General features: G+C 36.9%; 1 protein-coding gene across 8 annotated transcripts in view; it reads left to right on the top strand.

Annotated features, from left to right (window-relative positions):
- LOC113494241 (E3 ubiquitin-protein ligase RNF123-like) overlaps positions 1–22105 on the top strand; it is a 37043-nt gene that overhangs the window by 14566 nt on the left and 372 nt on the right. For 3 of the 8 annotated variants that reach the window (XM_026872498.1, XM_026872491.1, XM_026872492.1), the window contains 23 exons: positions 206–324; positions 1747–1800; positions 2207–2319; positions 4117–4236; positions 4901–5022; positions 8213–8320; positions 9008–9096; positions 9603–9729; positions 10157–10304; positions 10893–10989; positions 11362–11462; positions 11892–12041; positions 12543–12649; positions 12986–13056; positions 13416–13547; positions 14901–15063; positions 16678–16815; positions 18505–18578; positions 18955–19094; positions 19667–19852; positions 20284–20454; positions 21167–21278; positions 21681–21873. In XM_026872498.1, the coding sequence (XP_026728299.1) occupies positions 206–324; positions 1747–1800; positions 2207–2319; positions 4117–4236; positions 4901–5022; positions 8213–8320; positions 9008–9096; positions 9603–9729; positions 10157–10304; positions 10893–10989; positions 11362–11462; positions 11892–12041; positions 12543–12649; positions 12986–13056; positions 13416–13547; positions 14901–15063; positions 16678–16815; positions 18505–18578; positions 18955–19094; positions 19667–19852; positions 20284–20454; positions 21167–21278; positions 21681–21873 (2835 nt within the window). The remainder of the gene's footprint in view (positions 1–205; positions 325–1746; positions 1801–2206; positions 2320–4116; positions 4237–4900; positions 5023–8212; positions 8321–9007; positions 9097–9602; positions 9730–10156; positions 10305–10892; positions 10990–11361; positions 11463–11891; positions 12042–12542; positions 12650–12985; positions 13057–13415; positions 13548–14900; positions 15064–16677; positions 16816–18504; positions 18579–18954; positions 19095–19666; positions 19853–20283; positions 20455–21166; positions 21279–21680; positions 21874–22105) is intronic. The other 5 variants (XM_026872494.1, XM_026872493.1, XM_026872496.1 and 2 more) reach the window with 5 other exon arrangements.

Here is a 22105-nt window from a genome sequence, read left to right as displayed (position 1 = left end):
ACAAAATTTAATAATGGGTCATCTTCACTAAAGTTGCTATTAAACAACTGTAACGGTTATAGAATTAAGACAATGCAAAATCGTATTAAAATGTTTCCGGAGGAATCACAAGGTCGTATGTAAAAGTTGATGCGACAATTACTGGACAAAAAACATCATACATAAAAACATAATAACAGACTTAACCTCAGCATTTTGATTTAAGGTTCGACAATTTCCTGAACGTGAAATGCCCGGACGACACCGTATTACGGACGGTCATCAGGAAGCCGTGGTGGCAGCGACCCACGTCCGTGCAAGGAGAGACTGATCCAAGGATAGCAGGTAACATCAGCGGGATCATCAGGGTTTCTATGGTTACCGGGGCCCCTATACACGAAAGGCTAAGGAAGGTACATGGGTGGGTTTTTGTCAATAGAAGTTTGACACTCCCATCCACTCAACCCAAAGCGGGGGTAGGTCAATTTTTGATTTTCTGTCTTAAAATAAAAAAAGGACAAAAGGTAACGTAGACCTTTGTAAGACAGACTGGTCGCGTCATGCATTCCATCGAATCATAACACTTAAGTTTGAGTATATATAGAAAGAAAAATAAGTAATTTTTATTATTTATGAAGCATACAAATAGTGTAAAAGGTATGCCTCGGATACTCGAAAACTTGATGTGATGTGTGACTACTGGTATAACACAGACTTTGAAGTCTTTGGCTCTCCTCCTAATCCCTTCATGTATTAGGAGGACTCATTGTCTTGCTTTTACCTCATACATGAAACGCCTCACTCACATTTGCTACCGTACCCTACTGAATTCAAATTAGAACACTGACTAAGATATGATCAGAAATGGATCCTCCCCTTTTTTTCGAACTTCCAACTTTTGTACAAAACAACATAACATAAGTTAAATTAATGTTCCTAACCGTCCCATAACTATACATAGAGATTTCCAACAAGAAATACAGAGTTCATTTTCGTTTCCCGATTTGTTGAGTCTTCAGATAATCCTAGTGGATTTTCTCCACAATAAAAGGGAATTGAGCGCCCAAGTAAAGCAGGGCGGGACAGCTAGGCCAGTAATAAACCCCAAACACCTATTTGGCCGGCTGCCCAAATACTCTTTACTTTTGAAACTGGTCGCAAATACGCGAACAGTCTGAAAGAGATAATACATTCAGCGAATTTTAAAAACCCTTTTGTTTGTGAAACGTCGGCATAAAATAGAATAGATGTTAATTCGTAAGAGATACAAAAATATGTTAAATTTAGTATACTTTTCTTACATATCTCGCCTTCAGTTGACGTCATATATACACTGACTTTTTGGGTGCATTCGTTTTGATCGACTTAAAAATTGTGGCGTCCAGCCCATTACTTTTAATGTATAAGCAAATAAAGTTTGTCGTTGATGGAGGCCACAGCGTAAAACAATTGGAAGTCTTATTTTGTTTAATCTTGATTGCACAAAAGTATGTATTCCAAGTATCCAGCACAAAGTAATACACAACTAGTACAACTTTCTTTTCAACGACGCCACAACTACAGCCACTTCTTTTAGGTCGTCAAAATTCAATTTCATCCAGTGCCACACACCTTGGTGCGTTTGTTAGGACAGCCTGTTACCAAGAACACGGGTAATATATGGTAAGATAGCTTGTTACCCAGGACACACGGTAATAATTAATACGAACAGCCTCTCCTTGCCCTGAAGAAGCTGAAATGTATTACACAAATATCATTTATTCACAGAAATGGCCGAAAAGGGGACCATCAAACGCTCGCCATTCGCACCGACCGGTACAGGTACTATAAATCATAACATTTAGTTTCAAGAGCCTTCAACACAGGTAATAATTCGAAATAACTACGTTTTACAACAACAAAAGGTAGAAGAATTTCTTTTGCTTTTTATCCCGTACACAAAATTCAGAATCTGAAAAAGTGCAGATTGGAACGTATCTATATATTAAAATTGTGTACAAAATAGTTTTGTTACGATAGTTGCAAAAACGACTTTAACGCTTACCGTGAAATTAAGAAAATACATAACACACTATAAATGAAGCTTTGTGAGTTTGTTTCTGACTGAATATTCCTCTATTTTTAAATCGTTGATTAATACATTCATATTGATGGAAAAATCGTCCATACTATTAAACCACGCCATTGCCTACACTAATACCCATATGCCATATATTATAATGTTTAGATAAAATATCGAAGCTGATGCCGTCCACTCAAGATGATGCGACAGTGGAGGCTCAGTACAGAGAGGACTGCAGCAAGATCACGAAAGCTGTCGCACCCTTGGAACAAGTACAGGTATCTTTAATAAAATAAATGTCTTTTTGAAACAGTTTTTCAGCCTTGGAGACAAAAATTACAAAACAATTCAAACGAATCTCGCTCGATGGTGTTTTTTTATATGTTACTAGCTGTCCTGGCGAACTACGCTCCGCCTAGCAGTTGAAGTACAATTCTCTTTTGCAATTTTTTAATATTTTTAAACCATTTACACCTTCCCTGGGCTGCTAGGAATATTTCAAGACTAAGATAAGCCAAATCGGTTCAGCCGCTCTCGAGTTTTAGCGAGACTTACGAAAAGCAATTCATTTTAATATATAAGATGTCACGATGTGGCATTTTCACGCAATATATATATATACTGTCAAAATTTCAGCTCTATCATAAGAGGAAAATTATTAAAATTCAACTTGAATTTTGATTACAGACCAACAAAATGACAGAGTGACAGGTGGATCTAAATAAAACCTTGTCAAAAGCTTTGTATAATATTCGTATAATGCTAATTGTTCTTTTTATTCTCGTATGGTTGAAGTACAACCCTATGTCAGACTTTTCATATTCTCTGAATTCCTCTTATGTGAGAACAGCGAATTTCTCAACATAACCGTGCCTATAAATATAAATATTTACCCATACATGTACAGTCACTTCACCTTGAAAAAGAAACAGTTATGAAAAGTAAATATACACATTTTCGCTTTCCCCTTTATTGTTGCATCATATAGATAAGCCAGCAATGCAACTTACTGAAAACAAGCCAAGCCCCGGGGCAGGCCTATAAAGTTCACGGTTAAAAGCCTAGGTCACGGATAAAAATTGCCGGATTTTGGCAACTTTCCCATTGGTCACAGTTATGCAATTCTGGCAATGTAGCAAACGTTGAACATAGGAAAATGGGGGAATTGGTGGCAAGAACACTACGCGCTTATCGGTTTTAGGAGATGATGATGAATACTGATCTCAATGAAGCCACTTCCACAAGTCTCTATCTTAGGCAACCTCGAACAAGCACGTGCTGGATGCGATCAGCCTTTCCACATGGATATTACGTTTCGGCCAATTTTTGGTTATTTTGGGCATAATTTCAAGCAATTTTTCTTGAATAAAAGCAAAAAGATTTTCTTTTATGACAGTGTTTATATTTTTCGCATCTGACTTATTCAGATGTATAACGAAAGGCGACGTGCATCAAAAAGTGATTAACTTTGTAGACTCCAGAACCAGTTCTACGACAGTGTAACCACTCCCCTCTACTTCTCTCTGTTCCGTGGGGCCGCATCGACAATTTCCTTTGCCTCGCGAACTGTTGCTCGACAATGCGACGATATTACGTCGAGATCTGTATGCTAATTTGGCAACCATGTATAAATCTCGTTTATATGATTTGTTGTGGCATGCTAAACTTCTTTGGACGAACTTTTTGTGTGCACAAAGTATTTTGTGCTTGTAGCCAAATCTTGACAACTTGGTGGTGAACAGTATTAACAATATTGCTCCATACAAAAGTTGTTAAATGTATTCTAAAGAACTGACGTCGCAGTTACTTATCAAAAAGTTCGAAAGGTCCGCCTACCACCTAGCTGCAATAACATTGTAGTTATACAATAGACATAGGGTGTTCTTTAAATATTTTAACCTTAAAACGATGAAATCGCAAAAAAGATTGAAGGCAAAAGATAAAAGATTTTTTTAACATTTTTTTTTAAATCCAACTTGCAGCCTTATTACAACTAGCCAACATCTCCATTGGAAGACAGCTGTAGTCCCAGAACCGTTGATTAAATTAATTTAAGTAATATATATCTTTGACAGTTAGAATTTCTTCTACTGCTTCTTGACAACTCAGACGGCACAAACATGGTGCCGTCCACTCGGAAGATATTCCTTGAGAAGTTCAGGAGGTACATCATGGATAACTGCATCCTCGATATGGTAACTATTTAATTCTAAGAATGGTAAACAGACTCCCTCTAGCCAAGTGACATTTCGTCAATCGTTACATAGATGGAAAATCAAATGCATGGAGATGATTAATCTAAGTCACGTGATCATTTATTTTCATTCATTGACGTTGACAATAGTAGAAATGCCACTATGAAGAACGATGGCTAGAGGGACTAATGATGTACAAAATGCTGTGTGAAACAAAACTGGAACGATAGACGAGCACTATAACTATAAAAAGTATATTTTTATAATAATTATCCTGAGACTGATTCATTATTAAATGATGCAACGGTTTACTCACACGTATTTATCGGGGGTGCCCGACTAGTTTCGGAGTCCTTAATCATGAGCTGGCGATCCCGCCTCGTCAGCTCATGATTAAACCAGCGTGAGTAAACCGTTACATCATTTAATTATAAAAAAGTAACTTGAGTTCAGCAGCCCGTTCGCCAAGCTTAAGTTAGGTATTGGATCCATTCTATTGAGGATCCCTCCAAAAAAATCTTAGTTTTATTTCACACACAAACTACTTAACCAGTAGCACAGGTTACCCCTAATTAACCAAACAAAAGAGGTAAATAGCGAAATACGAATTTACCGAACATTCCGGTACAACTTGGGGTCCGAATTTCGCAATAAAAAGTGTCAGGAGGCCATATTTCAGCGGCTGTTCAACATCTCCCGTAACTCTCCCGCCATCTCTTGGTGCTGCCACTCCAGACTACTGACCGCCGTGCTCAGACTGTGGAACGAAAACCCGATCGGCACACCGTAAGTATTGCTCTACAACCATCTTCTTATAACCTTTTCATATGACACAGCGGGAGAAATATTAGTACACTAGCTGTTGCCCGCGACTTCATCCGCGTGGTTAGAAGATAGCCTAAAGCTTTCTTCGATGAATGGTCTATTCAACACATAAAAGAGTTTTTCAATTTGGACCAGTAGTTCCTGAGATTAGCGTGTTCAAAATAAACAATCAAACAAACTCTTCAGCTTTATATATTAGTATAGATATGTACTCGTATATGCAAAAATAAGTATCATACATTTCAATCTTCAAGTAGAGGAAAAATAATGTAGAGCTACCAATGAAATGCCAAAACTCCTTATTTAATATACTTCATTTGTTTAATATACTCATACGACACAATTTACTTATTTAGCCAACTCACTTTAAAATGTAAGAAAGTTAAAACAAAGAAGTAAAAAATACCTAATTACTAGCGCCCGAGGCAATTCAAATTCAGCGAACGAGACCAGTTGGCACGGAACGTCTGAAACTCGCCGTTTCTTGCCAGAACTGCAGTCTTTTGTAAATCAAGACACGTTTCAAAGGAATATGTAAAGGCTTATTCAGACGATGCGAGAAATATCGTGTCTTAATACGTACATATCTGATGTTAGGAGTGAGGTAAAGGGTGTTTGGTTTATCGGTTAGCAAATTGATTTAGGTCAATGAAAAACTCATCAACCGATATATGCGCTTTCCTTGAAACCCCACAACGCGCTGTTTGCAATACCGTATTCAAATAAAAACAAAAATAATTATATTATTAAAAAAATATATGTGAATACGGTATTGCAAACGGCGCGTTGTGGTGGCGTGGCGCTATAATGGTTACATTATTTAAATAAATCTTCAGAAACAAAAAAAAAGAAAATGCGACAGATATGTGTAATAGGCTTTTGTTTTGGATATGTGTATTCAGTATATCCATTTTGTACAGAAGGTGCCGCCTGAAGAGATTTAAATGACATTTCCTTTGAATCAATTCAAGATATCAAACGATGCACCAAACACCCTATATATAACCATATCTCGCATAGTCTAAATGAGCCTTTACTTTATCTTTAAACAGAACATTTCACACGTCGTGTGGCGTATAGAGTGCTTCTAACATCTGGAGCTTTATGCTTCATTGATTATTCAATTCCTTATAACAGTGAAACTTGGAAAGCCTTTTTATTTAACAACGCGGAAATATTGCATGTCTTGCAATATAATAAAGTTGATAATTCGTTTTAGTTTTTCAATTCGCATCTTCCTCACGAAGAAAGCAGAAATTGATGTAAATGACAGATTTCAGACGCTAAAGAAAAATATTGCAAAATCAATCAATATAGCAAGAGCTATTTTTTGGTGTAGCATTTGATTTATGTATTAGTGACAAAAAATAGTCACATGTTTAAATGGTACATTATTGGATTTTTACGTTTATACGTTGTGTTATGTTGGAATTGCTGTCATTTAAATCACAGCATTTCCAACATATATAATAACTACCCTTACTAGTACTTGAGAACATTTGCTTACTAAGGTCCTTTTACCGAGTGCCCTTTTCGATCAGAATAAGATATTGACAATACCCGTATCGAAGGACGAAAATCCTTTTTGATATATTCTTCAAAGTGAAAACAAAGAGGTTTTGGGTCCTCCCTGATTTTATCAAAGCTCTCTATTAACAATAAAAGCGTATAAGCTCATTGTTTTTGATCTTCCCCGTTAGTAAAGATACGGAATATTATATTTTTTTGGAGTACGTTTCCGTGGCAAGGCCTAATGGTTACCCTCTATGTTTCTTTGTTCTCTTCACATATAGAGACTAGCTGTTGCCCGCGACTTCGTTCGCGTGGTTAGAACATATAAGTTATGATTTATACCTTCCCTGTTTTTTCCACAATTGCCATTGTATCTTCGCTCCTATTAGTCGCAGCGTGATGGTATATAGCCTAAAACCTTCCTCGATGAATGGTTTATTCAACACAAAAAGATTTTTTCAATTTGAACCAGTAGTTCCTGAGATTAGAGCGTTCAAACAAATAACTCTTCAAAACTTCAGCTTTATATATTAGTATAGATATAGAGGTTAGAGATAACAACATGTTCAAATACCTATCAACTATTTACGAGTATCTTAACCTAAGATTAAGATATGACAGCGGCAATACAAGCTTGGTATAATTAATGTTCCCTAAATTACATGTCCTTAATTAAAAATCAATATTGAGGTTGTAGAGAACAATAGGCTTTTATTCATGTAAATATTGAATTCCGCCGAAAAGGGTGAGTTTGGTAATTGACCCTCAGAGCTTGGGAAAAACTGAGGGTTGACGTGACAGTGACAATTTGACACGCATTAGCGCCGAATTAATTGCACAAATGTAATAATAATGTCCTAACCAACTAAGAGTGACGGCGTCTACTTTCGTAATTTAGTGTACAGCGAAGAAAGATATAGTTTAGTGGCCAACACAGGTGCACTCTCTTCTCTCCATTACTCTCATCGCCCGATAGGACAGCAATCTGAAACGACCGGGAACAAACAGAAGTTGTGATATTTATTTCTAAAACGCACACAACATTCGAAATTCAGTGCGTGCCTTGGCATCGAACGCGAGATCTTAGACTTGGCAGACCTGCGGACTTAAACAGTCACAGCTTCGACTTAATAGATACATTTCTCAAATATACAGCTTATAGAAACGCTAATAGAATAAGAGACAGGTGCATTTAAAAGTGAATAGGAAATACTGTTTCACACTGATTTTAAAATCCTGATTAACAAAACATGCATCTGCATCTGTAATAATCTTGGTATACGTTCAAGTAATAAGCAGTTATAATAATAATATACAGTTCGAAGAAAACTGAAGTGGACAAGGTTCTAATATTTTCTCAATTATAGTAACCAAGTAACCAAAAATATTTAAAACAAAGACTAAGCACGTTTTTTAAAATAATAGTTTTGGAATATAAATCAAAATATAGATGTAGTTGTGAAACTTTTACCTATTTATTTTGTGCCTGTGTATTTTAAAATTATGTTTGCGACTTAGTCTGAAGAAATAAAATTATAAATATTCGAAGGATTGGGTTTTATTGCTAATTGGAATCCTTTTTTTTATATAACCTTATGTTAGTTATTTTCTTCTTGGAGTATGTTCTTTATGATTCCAGACATGCAACGCCCCATGTACCAGCTCGGACATTTATAGATGGAGAACTAGATTTCTATAACGTGGACCGTTTGGGTGGAGTCCTACCTTTTCTGGTTAGGACTTTGAGGTAAGTCTGGTTATTTGTATGTAATGAGTGTTAATACCTGCAATCATGTGTGTCTACAGAACTACATATGTAGAACATTCCAGAAATTGCAACCTAAGCGCTAGTTGATAAAAATAAAAACTTTTCTAAAGATTCAGAAACTTTTTTAAAGATTTTTCATCATTATTAAATGATGTAACTGTTTACTCACGCGTATTTATCTGGGTAGCCCGACTAGTTTCGTACCCAACCGGAGTCCTTAATCATGAGCAGACGCGGCGGGATGGCGAGTCGAACTGATACCCCAATAGACACGCGTGAGTAAATCGTTACATCATTTAATAATTAATCATTCTCACGATAGTTATTATAAAAAAAAAATCATCAATCACTTTTATGATTGTACCAACCATTACTAAGCGCAAATTTTTATTTTTTGTTATTATGTCATCAGAATACATATAAACATTGTTTAGCTATTCATGAGATATAGCCTGGTGACAGACGGATGTATAGAAGGTGGCGCTTTAGTTACAAGGTTCAATTTTTAATCCATGGTTACGGATCTCTAAAATTCGGATCAACTCTTTTCTCTTATGTTCTGTTGAGGTTACTTTTTTATTGAGTGAGATTTTTTTTTTTTGTAACAATGTTTTCTACTCTATACTTTCATTTAGAAATGCTTATAAATACAACATTTATCTTCAGGCAAGACTTGGTTAACGTGTTGGGCGAGGACAACCCCTTCATACAGAGCTTTGAACCGAATTACAATCGCGCGGGCGGTATTGACACAGGTACTGGCAATATTTAACTTCGTTTTAATTATATAACTTTTAGTGGCAGTATTACTGGAATAAATAAGGTACATATTTCTGTCAGTTTTTTTGAGTAAATTAACTTGTAATTGAATGTAACGCGCGATGTGTCGCCGGTTCGATCCCCGCGTAGGCGTAGCAATTTGTAAGAAAAGGATCAAGTCACCCAGTGCGAGAGTTATTAAAAAAAGAAAGTTTTAAGAATAATACTTTGTACAGTAAAATTGCTGGCTTATAAAGAATACGAGCAATATAAGATAGATATCTGCCATACTTTTCCAAATATTTTTGATGAGTACTTAAAACATAGGAATTACGGCTAACGGTATTAAGTTTTTTTCCCGATAATAAGTTTACTATCGGGAAAAAAACTTAATACTGTTATAGTAGTGCTATTGTTTAGTTAAACAATCCTTTTAAGAAATATATTAGTATTACAGAACCCATGCTCTTCATATAAACAGGCTCTGACATTGCTTGATCAGACTACTTTTGGAATTTCCCAGGTGTGAGTGACATGGCTGCCGGCTCCCCTGGCTTGGCCACACTACCTCAAGTCATATCCTCGATGGCCAGGTTCATGCATCCGCCGATGCCGCCTATGCCTAATAGGTAAGATAGTGAAAGTACTACGACTACTACGATTTATCATATTTAATCTACGTGCTACGATAATTCTACGGCGTAGGCGTCGACTACGAACGCTACACGGTCGTAGCATTTTGTAGCACAGATGTTTGCCGCAGTAATATTTAAGGGATTGTTTTTTTTGGATTTTGAAATGGAATTACAGTTCTCTACTCTTGCATGACGTAAAAGCTTTACATGTCAGGACGTCGTGGACCTCAAGGACTGCGAAGATAAATGGTTTTTACAGAAAAACTAACAAATTATTTATGTATATGGTTAGTTACGTAATACTTTATACCGGGCATAGTTCATATTACTACAAAACATTCCACTATCTCTATATCCATTATCAAATCAAACTAAAACTAATCAACAGTTTCTCTCAAGCATCCATCTCACTCTCTCTCAGGACTACAGGAGAGACAGCGCTAGCGCTAAAAGGCACTCGCTCCATGATGCCAGGAGCTGGGTCCATCGACATCAGGTCCGCGTACCTCAGGCTGGTGGACGGACTACTAGCGCTATACCACGGAGCTGCCATCAAACATGCTGAGAAGGTAGGTATCAAAAAGTACTTTCTTACAAGTAGTTGTCAAAGTATTTTATATCTAAACATTCAAACATGTTTCGATATGTTTGAATGTTAAGATGTAAAATATGGCCTTAACTCACTAAATTGTCGTCAGTTTTTATTTTATTTCAGTGGTCTATTGCTTCCTTAAAGAAACTTGTTTATTTCAATGCCAGGAAGCAATATCTTCTTATATATAAAAATGAATTGCTGTTCGTTAGTCTCGCTAAAACTCGAGAATGGCTAATTTTAGTCTTGAAATATTCGTACCAGTCAAGGGAAGGTTTAAACGGTGAGAAAATACGGAAAAAATTACCGCAAAGAAAAAAAATACAACGCGGGTGAAACCGCGGGAAACAGCTAGTGTTTAATAAAAATAAAATAAAATTCATGTATTTCAGACCGGAATCCATAGTCTTAGTGACAATAATCTTAAAAACTATGTTACTAAAATAATAAGCTAATAATAATTAATATGAAAGAGTCTCTTTTTTAAAACCGTTGACAATTTTTTCGACAGCTAAAAGAAAAACAAGCTTTTATGATTACTTCATTAAAATTATATTTCTTGCAGCTCTGTGAACTGCGTGACAACCAACTGGACATGGCTGACTGCCTGCACGACATAGAGCATCGTATATACACCGTCACAGCTGAACTACAGGCCGGCGGTAAAACACCTTTGACTATCAAATCGCAAACAAAAAGGGATGTACACTCACTGTCATTATGCCAGAACAATACTTAACTAAATGGCACTAATTAATTTAAGTACTTATTCATTTAAAAACTCATAACACTCCTTAGAGAAACTTAATTCTAATGGGATAATCTAGACAACATAACTTAGTACACATATACCAGGATTTTGGACGGTATTAGTCGATCAGTTTACAACTAATTCCATCGTCAGATCGACTGATCGTCACTCTGATTGTCTACAAGACTAAACAATCAACAATTTGCCACTTAAACTTCTATCTGGGAGTAGTGGCTCAATTTCTTACTTAACTTTTTGAACTTTGATAAAGACAATAATTCAGGTTCCGATGTAAACACCGCGTCGTCAGAGCAAGAAAAGATAAAAAAGCAACTTATGGAAAACATGCTGAAGGAGCTGGAGAGATCGAAATCTGTTTACGAAGTAAGTAGTGTATGAACTAGCTGTACCCTGCTGTCTCATCCGCATTGCCTTTACTGTTATATACAAATCCACTGACATTCCTCTCTATGTAGTTTCTGTTATTTGTGCCATTTCCCAAGTCCAGCACAAAATGTATCATTTATTGAAAAAAAATCCGATGTTCTTTGCTTTAGAACACTTACAAAACAATATAAATAGTTTTCAACCTGTGCTTAGTGAAAGCTGTCACCAACCTTTGTTTACTTAAAACGATTGGCCCGATTCTATTTTTTACACAAGCTTTCAATTTCGACATTCTACTCCAAATTCCAAGAAATATTCATTTCATGCTCTAACATTATGATGATCATAGGCTATCCTAACGACAAGAACGGTTCTTGGTTGAATATTGTAACCCTAATGAAAACAAAATCTTCTAATATTGCTCAGGAGAAGTTGGAAGCAGGTGCTTTGCAAATGGCGTGGGTGATCGGTGCCATCTGGACGAAGCAGCGGCAGTCGGAGCTGGCGAAACACTTCTCGGGGACGCTGCATTCGCTCAGACTCTCATCAGACCCTGAGTATGCGACTCACGTTCAGGTACGTTCGTATTGGCTTACCCACCTATAACAGTCACATAGAATATGTATTTATACACACAAGATAATATTTTATATACTTTAATTTATCATCCCTATCATACATTTTATAGCATCGCTTTGGTTTATCTGTGACTGTAATGGTGTTATAATTTAGAAATAAATAAAGAAACTAAAAAAATAGTCATTTTTCATTTGATATAGGGTCAAGTCTAAGAATCCTAAGGATAAGAATCCAAGATTTAATTTTATAACAAACATCTGTGATCTATTTTTACCATTCGTGCCCTTCGCCAACTTGGCTTTAAAGTTTTGCCGAAGCCATTTCAACATTTCAAAGAGACATGTTTTCTATTTTAGTAGACAGTTGGAAAACCTGTATTCCTTTTTTAAACCTTGTATTGATTTCTCATTAACTCTGATTATCAATTTTGGTAGTGATTCCTGACTTTATCGTAGCATTCGCCTCAAATATGTGCCGTCAAACGTTTATTCCGTTTAGTACGCACAGGTGCAGAGCAAAGAGATCCTGCCCGGCAAGAGCTCGCTCCTCGGCGGCACCAGCTACGCCTCGCTGCAGCTGGAGTACACTTCCAGCTCAGATCAAAGGTAAACACACATGAAAAAACATCTCAATTTATAATTATCTTCTTTAATACCCGCATCTACGTTCTATGGTATACCGGCCAAAGAGAGCTTCTGCTAACTCAAAAACCAAGAGTCTTGCAATTGTGAAAGCGATACAATGCTTAAATACCTTTTCGTAAAGACGGTATGGGTTTCAGACCACCAAGTCCAATTTTATCCTATACAAAAAAAAAGTGTTTTCTTCCGCCAATAGGCCTAAACGCGTACTGCCGCTGGATCGTGGAGAAATTTAGAGGAGGCCGAGGCAGTTAGCTAGACCAAAAATCTCTGTGAGTTTACTTATATGTTTGATTTCAGTCCTCAAAGCCCAACATCAAGAGCAGCGACACCTCGCACGGGATCCAATTCACAGATAGGAACCTCGAATCGTAAGTTGCTAAAATCATTTATATAACTTATGAAGGCTGTATAAAAATAACAATGAAAATGAACTATTATAGATTAAGGTTGCATATACGATGTACGAGTCTGTCCATCTTGGTGTTCGATGCTTAGGTCTAGATTTTCAACTGTCTAGGTAAAACGGTTCAAGAGATACAGCATAGTGATGAACAGACCGACGTACAGAAAAATAGACAGATGGACGAACAACGGAGCCTCAGTAATAGGGTTCCGTTTTAACTTCTGGCTACGGAACCCTAACATTCAACAAGTCAAAGGGCTTCATATGGCTTACTTTGGCTTGTTATTGCTTAACATCCCTTATTATGGCATATTTTGGGCTTAGACACAGGTGGCCAAGAATTTGCAGAGTCTCTGTTCGCCTTCGTGCCGGAGTACCACGTGGACGCCATGCTGGAGCTGTGCAACACGCTGCGACTGTACATGCATCCCACGATCCCCGTGCAGCAGATACCAGGTAATACTGCAAATAATAATATCGTAGAGGTATAATGGGGACCAATTTTTGAATAGCTAGTACCATAGTACACGATTTTTTTAATTATCGTGCGGATGTTTCTCTATTTAATCAACGATTGCACCGATAGCCGAGTGGTTGAGGTGACCACGCCAAACCCGCTGTACGTGACGTGTCGCGGTTTCGATCTCCGCGTAAGACAAGCATTTGTGTGATCCACGAAAGCTTATCCTGAGTTTGGTTGTCTTAACAAACTTTCGTCGACCACACAAATGCTTGCTTAGCCTGCGCTAACATTTTACTTTGACACATCGGCTACTCTACACAAGCGCGCAGTCAGAAGCTGTTCAGCCGAAGTTAACATTATCTTTAATTCAAGTCGAAGGGTGCATTGGTTCAGCCATGATAGTGCAACATGGACAGCATTTCTAACATTGACTATAATAAGTACTAAATACAAGTTGCACCAGCAAAACAGAAGCCATTTTGTAACTGTCCAAAATGCCAACGGAACAGCTTAGATAAAGTCTGTCTAGATTAGAACCGTTTTAGGTCATCAAGGTAAAAGGCTTTCGGTCTAACACCGTTATTTATTGCCGCGCAAAGATTCGCGACTTGGCAAGCTTTCAACCGAACGCTTCGAGCTGGAAATGTATAGGTCCTGGGCTACTGGACTGTGTTTATTTTTTCGGACGGGAAATCATCAAATGACCTCTTTTGCTTTGGGTTGAGCGGGAGTGTCAAACGTTTACTGATTAAAATCCTGGATGATTGTGACTGGAGTTTTATTTTTATAACACTTTATTTATAAGAGCGCTAATTTCGCCAACATACTGTTTTGCAGTTTGGCGATCGTGTTTTTTTTTGTATTTTTTTTGTTTTGGTTAAATAAATGACTTTCTGTTGCCGGCGACCCCGTCTAAGTGAGAGAGAGAGAGAGATTTAAGTTTAAACCACGCAGTAGTTCCCGTTGCTGTAGGAATGCCTACCCAAAAATATAAAAATGCACATAACATTGATGACTTTGTTGCGTAATCAAAAACTTTTTATCATGACATTTTTTACCAAGTAATGACGTTACAAGCTACTCTGCGCTCTTCACACAAGGTAGAATGAGTGTACTATTCAAATAGAATTTCGATTGATTTCTATTTGCTCTTCCTGATTAAGCGGTTTTATTTGCATACGCTATCAATTTTCTTCTCGTATGTACAAAGACGCAAAGATATGGAAAAAATACTCCTTATAAAAGGAAAAATTCTTACAACATCAGGTGATACCCTCAATATTAATTTAGTAACACTAATAATATCCAGAAGCTATGAATGTTTTTCAATATCTGTTTTGTTTTAGAATGGGAAGAGCTGGTGGTATCCTGTGCTGCGTTCCTGTGCGCAGAGTTCGCCGACCAGAGGATAGTGTTGGCTAGCACAAGGGAGTCTTTAGTTCAGACCCTGGCTTCGTTCGCCACGCAGCCGGCCACTATGAGGGCTATAGAGCGAGTGCCCATCAAACAGTAAGTTCTGGTTTTATTTAATGGTGAATGACAAAAGCTGAGATCCTATCGCCATGTTTCAATGTACGACTTGAAATTTAAAACTGATGTAAAAGCGAGAGAGTGCACGATGTAGAGCGACGCCTCTTTACTATCACTGCAACAATATTTATTATAAAAGTGGTTTTTGTAAAGTCCCTGAAATAAAATATAATATCTGCTGTAAGTGCCTTGAAGAAAGCTTGTTACGAATGTGGATGTGAACAGAGCATACATAGCTTAACTTTCATGCCAGATAACTTTTTTGTGTTTCGACCGATTTTTTGTTAATCATGTCATAGAACAGTCGCCGTTAATTATTCAGCTGTAATAAAAAACGAACTTAATTGACATCGCTCTAGCCTTTACGGGAGCCGACCCAATCCGGGAGCTACTACGCAGACACACAAATCAAACTTAAGACACCCCTCTTTTTGCGTTCGGGGTTAAAAAACTAAAGTTTTATCAATAATTATTAATAATTATTTATTTATCCGCCCACATACCATTATCAAACCATTATTTAATGTATTCAATAGGTTTCACAAACAATATATAATAATTAATTTATCAGACCTAAACTGCTGTCTAAAATGTTTTATCTAAACTTTTAACTTCGAAATAATCAATTCTAGAACAACCACATCGGATTAACACGAAATCCCTTAAGCTGTAACAAATATAAAGTTATATTTAAAAGTTCTGGACCACGCACGCCGTATTACTCGAATGTACGCTGATCCCTCGTCGAAACGTAATGAAACTACGTCCACTCACCGCAGCCCGCTGCACTCTAACTTTTAAGTTGCAGCTTCAAGTTTAAGTATAAAGTTGTTCTGTAACGATTGAACTAAAAACTAATAGTCGAGGTTTTATATAATACTAGCCCAGCAAACGTTTTTTTGCCTAATAAATTATTTCTAGTTGTATTAAATTTTTTAATTATAAAAAAATAAAAACAAAAAAACGTCAAAAAAATGTTTTTTTTCGTGTTAGCAACCCTTATCACTTAGGGGTATGAAAAATAGATGTTAGCAGATTCTCAGACCTACTGAATAGGCATATTAAATTTGGTAATAATCGCGTAAAGCCGTTTCGGAGGAGTAACTAACATCGTGACATGGGAATTTTATATATTCGATCTATATCATATATTGAACTATGTAGATTTTTCCCGTGTTCAATTTATGCTTACGTAATTCGCTATTCAAGTTTTGTCATTCATTAACCGAGTAAAATATATTGCTTTAACAACAAAGAAAACAAATATGAACTTTAAATAAAAAACTACCTAGTCGGATTTGATGTTTTTTTATGAGACCAAATGACAGCCAAAGAGTAAATCTTTAAATGAGAGAACAATCAACAAAATTATTTTATCCAGTCCGCAGTTTTGAAGTACCAAAAACCAGCTCTTTGCAGTCGGTTGAATAGAGGTTTTTATTTTGTTTGCTAATGAGAAACGGAATTTATTTATTGATGTCCACGGATGCGTCGACGACCACGACTTTCGAGTTTCTTACCCGTCTTTTCGTAAGTCATATTAGTCGATACCTAAATACATCGTAACAGATTTGATCTACAATATTGCTTCAGACAGATGTGCATGGTGGAGGAGCTGGTGCGCCCTTACCAGAACCGCGCGTGGGCGCAGTCCAACTGGGTGCTGGTCCGCTTCTGGCACGGCTCCGGGTTCGGATTCCGGCACAGGCAGTGGCCGCATCTTGCTGCCAGGTAAACTTTGAAATATATATTACTTTACTTAAACTGTCTAGCTATTACGGTTTATATGCTACAACCTGGTGGTACAAGAAAGCAGTCAGTACGGCAGTTGTCAACATTTGGTCCGTCATGTTGTGAACAAGTTCATTCCTACATTTTCGTCAAAATTCGAACTTTATATTAAAATAAAAATGTTATGAATCCTTGAAAATTTGTTTACATTTTTTATCGCGTCTCGTTGGCCTTACTATACTCACTTTCTTATTTCACTTATTTAGGACTTTCATTACAATAAAATAATCCATATGAAATACATTAAACTGTACATTTTAATTTAACTAAAATGAATTATTTAACATTACTTTTAAAAATACGTAGGCATTTTCTTTTGTATCTATAATTAAAAGAAAACAAATCTTAAATCTCATTTGTTAAAACAATACTTTTAAAAGAATGGAGAGAAAAATCTCTTTCCACCTGAAAAGATTACGGCAATAAAACTCTGAACAATAGAAATAGTATTTAAAACAGACCACTTGATAAAACAGTCTTTTGTTTAATGGCTGCGCGTTAAAACAATAAAAACTAAGAACTTTTGTTGATTTAAAACAAAAGAAATGAATCTCTTTGTTGTGAAAGTGTTGAAGATTAAACTTTATGTGGAATTTATTAGATAATTTGTAAGTTAAGGATTTTAAAGGAAAGACAGTGTTTTGTTTAGACCTTGGAGCTCTATTTAAGTATATATTTCATCTGGTATGGAGATGTCATGGGTACATTTGTGTCCACGAACGCTTGCTCCGAGTCTATGTGTCTTTGTACATGTGACTTGAATGTTTGTACATAGGTACTAAATTGCGAGAGTAGTTAAAAAACAACTAGGGCCATCGCGATCCACTGCTAAATTAATAGTCTTCAGAATATCTCACAACTACCCTAAAGTACAAATTTACGTAACTATGTCCGATTAAATTTCTGTCAAAAACGAACATTCAGCTTCTTTTCTACCAGGGATACTTAACGAGGGATTTGTTTTCAATGTTTATTTAGATTCGCTTCGTCAGGGAAGTCTGTAATACTTGATGATAATTTATTTATTTATTTAAACTTTCATGTACAATTGTGGTATATAAGGCGGATTAAGATAATGCCATGTTTGGTTCTCAATAACTAATCATAGCAATGCAACACAGCCTGAAAAACGAAATGAAAAGTCTAAAAACAAAGCCTAAAGAGCCGCCCACCCTTTATGCTTTAATTAAATCTGGTATTTACATAACGTTGACACAGGAACAATTCACGTGACTCATGACCGAGCCGTAATTTATAGCCCACAAATCGTCGAGATTTATCGCGCAATACACAAATGGGATCCTATTAAATACTCCACAAATACCACAATAGGTATCTGTTAAGCGAGCTTACCTATAATCGTTATAAAATTTGAAATTCTCAAACAAAAAGTAAGTATTGTAACCAGTCAGTATTTGTCCCAATGCTGCTTAAATTCCAATTAAGAAAGAATAGAGTATTTGACAAAATCTAATATAGACATATGAATACTAAAGTATAAATATGAATAAATAAAATTTAGGTTTATTTTTTGGAAACGTACATATGTGACGGACTGAAGTTTTTTTTTGTCAAATGCCTTATTGGAAGTCCTTACTTTTTTATTTCATTTTCAATTTCATGACGCAGGTACGGCGACAGGGAGCCAACAGTTAACAACCTCGGTGCCAAAGTCGACGCGGGGCTTATGAGTCAATGTTTCGGTAAGTAACAACTATAACAGACTACTTCCTAAGTAAACCCGTTCTCTGGCGCTTTCTAACACGGTGATGATGTAAACTTAGATATTTATTTGTTGTCGAGCCTAATATTAAACCGATTATTATTTACTGAAACCGCTAGCTGGCGTTTTCTACGATAGTTATTGTTACTAAATTTTTGACCTTTTATTTTTTATCTGGCTGAAAATGACTGGACGATACTTCTGACAGCTAACAATGATTTTTCCGGTTCATATAATTGAGACAATTCTTAATCGTAAGAACATCTTTAACAGACTACCAACGCTATTCATTACGATATGTAGAGCCCACTGGAGACTTTTGCAGCTAAAACATAGGCATCTTGTATACTCGATAGGTCCTTGTCCATCGGAGGTGATCCAGACCCGCATCAAGGAGTACCTGACGAGCCACCCGACGCAGGCGGCCGCCTACCTCAACTCGCTGCTCAGCCAGCTCAACTGGGCCTTCTCCGAATTCATCACCATGATGCAAGAGGTGAACCAAAAATATAGATCTTCTACTTACCATAAAACCCCAATCAACCTGTTATTGAACCAAATCACTTGCCTATCCTTTTGATCCTATTTTTTCCGTCCCATTATTTCTTAAACAAATTGTGATAGCCTTAAGATCTTTTATCTGTACCAACCAGATATTTTAAAGAAAGCTGTTTATTTTTTATCTCTTCTACTATTGCGTACTTTACTATGAATCTAACCACATTCAAGTCGTAAACCAAAATGTTGACTGCGCAGATTGCAAAGTTGTTTAAGTCATCACGCCAAATCTATGGTGCACGGGTTTGCTCACCGCATAGGACTAGCATTTGTGTAATCTAATTAGTTTTGAGTCTGCGTTTTTCTGTGCATGTAACTCATGCATATTATACATGCATGTTTTTTAAATCCCCGCAATTTATTCTTCTTAGGGCAGGAGTAATTTTTCTTCCTTAATATTAACCTGAATCTCTGATTCCTTCATCAGATGGACAGAAGGTTTAAATTCTTTAGTCCGGGAGCAATTTCTTCTTTTTTTAATACTAACCTTACAAACTGCCATTTCAACAGATGGACCGAGTAAGCGTGGATGCCCACCTGGAGTCGCGTCAGATCAAGCTGTGCGCGACCTGCTTCGACCTGTACCACGGGCTGGCGAGGGCTCTAGAGATGACGCTCCACCTGGCGCCCACCCTGCTCACCAAGCCAGAGGCCTGCGACAACCAGAACGAACTGCTGCTTGGAAGGACTTGTCAGGTAAGTAGGATAGACTGAATAGGCAGCCAAGTTATGTATTGGCGAAATATATGGCGGTATACTTATGAAAGTGGCAAAAGTCTAGCGGTTATTCCACTAATAGATACAGGTTTTGCAGCAGTTATGTAGATATACAATTACTGGTAGTGCAACTTTTGAAACCCTCTGCCATATACAGGGACATTCAAATTTTAAAAAGGTTCACATCACTTAAAAATGTATATGGAGAGGTTGCCATATCCTGGTTTATTAGATCAGCCCTAATCCTGCTTTAACATAATTAGGTATATCAGTATCAAACGTGTGTTAATAATTAGAACGGATTTTTTTACTATTTATTTTCAGTTTATTTTTAGACATAATTTCCACCTCTTCAGTCTGTATTTCTGTATATATACATACTGTATACTTAATTTATTCATAATTTCCAGATCCTAATGGCCGTGGTATCTCGCGTCTGCATCAGAGGCGGAGGCGGTGCCAGTTTCGCTCGCCTCGTCGCCAGAGGCTTGCCAGACACTGACCGGGTGCACTACTATGTCGCTCTGGCACCAGTGGCTGGCTGCCTCATCAGGATGCTGGATCCCAAGCTGACGGCTGAAGTTAGTAATATTTTGGAGAAAAGTTTGTCATATTTAATTGAAAAGCATGTATTTAGAAGTTGAAATCGGTTCGTTAAAATAATTTTCAGTTATAATAGAAATAAGTTTATTTTATCTTTAATATAAAATTTTTGTGTCACGGAGTACATATTTGAACTCCGAAACGGCTCAATCGATTCACATGAAATTTTGTGTGTGCATTCATTTTTATTTCCTCGAACTATATTACATTTGTACGTCAAAACCACTTTTGTTGGGACAGCTAGATTATCTTTATAAAATTGAGTTTTCTTTATTAAAAGTTAGTTATTTACGTAAGTTTGTATGTAAATCCAAGTTAAACTTTACAGGTTAAATAATAACTATGTGTAAAATTGTATCCGTAAGTAATATAGGCACATTTGCAGGTAACTTAATTTTCCAAAACATCTAATTAAACCACCGACCTCAGTTTGCTACATAAATATTCTCAACTAACTTAACAAAAAACAACTTGCAGCGGGCAATTAAAAAGTCATTAAGAATACTCGCAGAGGTATCCATTACCTTAAAAACTGCTGTTGTGGAAGAGAGATGCCACGATACAAAATATAGTACACTGTCACGCTTTCACCACTGCAACTCTCCCACTTTAAGAGGTAGTAGTTGTTATCCCTTGACAGAAATGGTCAGCCATTTTGTTTTCATTTTGACATTACGTTTTCTGTTGCAGCATTTGGAACGAGTGACAAAGGCGCTTGTCACGGAGCCGCTGTTCAGAATGGACGGACTCGACCTCATGCTTGGGAAGACGAAAGATCATAAAGTTTTTTCTTTCTATAAATGTTAGTTGATTTTATTTTTTACGGGTTTTTGTACAGTAAGATGTGAGTTGTAGTTTTATATAGATCGACGAATTGTGAATGGCTACTTTAATTTTTATGGCTACATTCTGCCTTAAATTCCCAGTTCTTGACTGCTTTAATATTGTAGAGTCAGCGAACTATCGTATATTAAACTTTATTATGATCAGGTATTTGGAAGCAATTCTATAAAATTCTTAAGATTACCTAGCTAATTGCTAGTTTAAATATAAGCTTAAAAAATTGAACCTGAACGAAGATATAAGGAGGAAGGCAAGAAGGATTAAGGCAGAACTGTTAATATAATATGTAATATAGTATGTGCAGTGTAGCGCCATCCTATATCCCCAACGTCAACCTAATACAATATTTTATTCACCTCAGATCCAGATGACGTAACTATGGAAGAACTAAAGGCTCTCGAGGTGGTGGCCGACCGGCTGCGGGTGGCTCGCGACACGCTCGTCAAGACCAAGTCCCCGGGCTCCAGCGGCGCGCAGTCAGACCTGCTGTGCACGATCTGCTACGCGAGGCCCGCCGACACCGCCTTTGTGCCTTGTGGTCATCATTCTTGCAGGTATAATAGACTGCAGGGTTGTACGAAAGGGTTACCGAGGCTACGGTACACGAAGGGCAGTACAGCAGTACAGGAACATGTGTGGGTTTTAGTCAGTAAAATACTCTCGCTCAATCCAAATGGAAGGTGACTTGGATGATTTCCGTTACGAGAAAAAGGTACAGATATCATTTTGCATATATTCAAACAAAAACCACCCTTCTTTGTTTTCTGAGGAACTAGCTAGCAATTT

The sequence above is a fragment of the Trichoplusia ni genome, chromosome 5 (genome assembly GCF_003590095.1).
Source record: "Trichoplusia ni isolate ovarian cell line Hi5 chromosome 5, tn1, whole genome shotgun sequence".
In the NCBI taxonomy this organism is placed as follows: domain Eukaryota; kingdom Metazoa; phylum Arthropoda; class Insecta; order Lepidoptera; family Noctuidae; genus Trichoplusia; species Trichoplusia ni.
The sequence above is the reverse complement of the archived record's forward strand: the minus strand, read 5'-3'. Positions and strand labels throughout refer to the sequence as shown.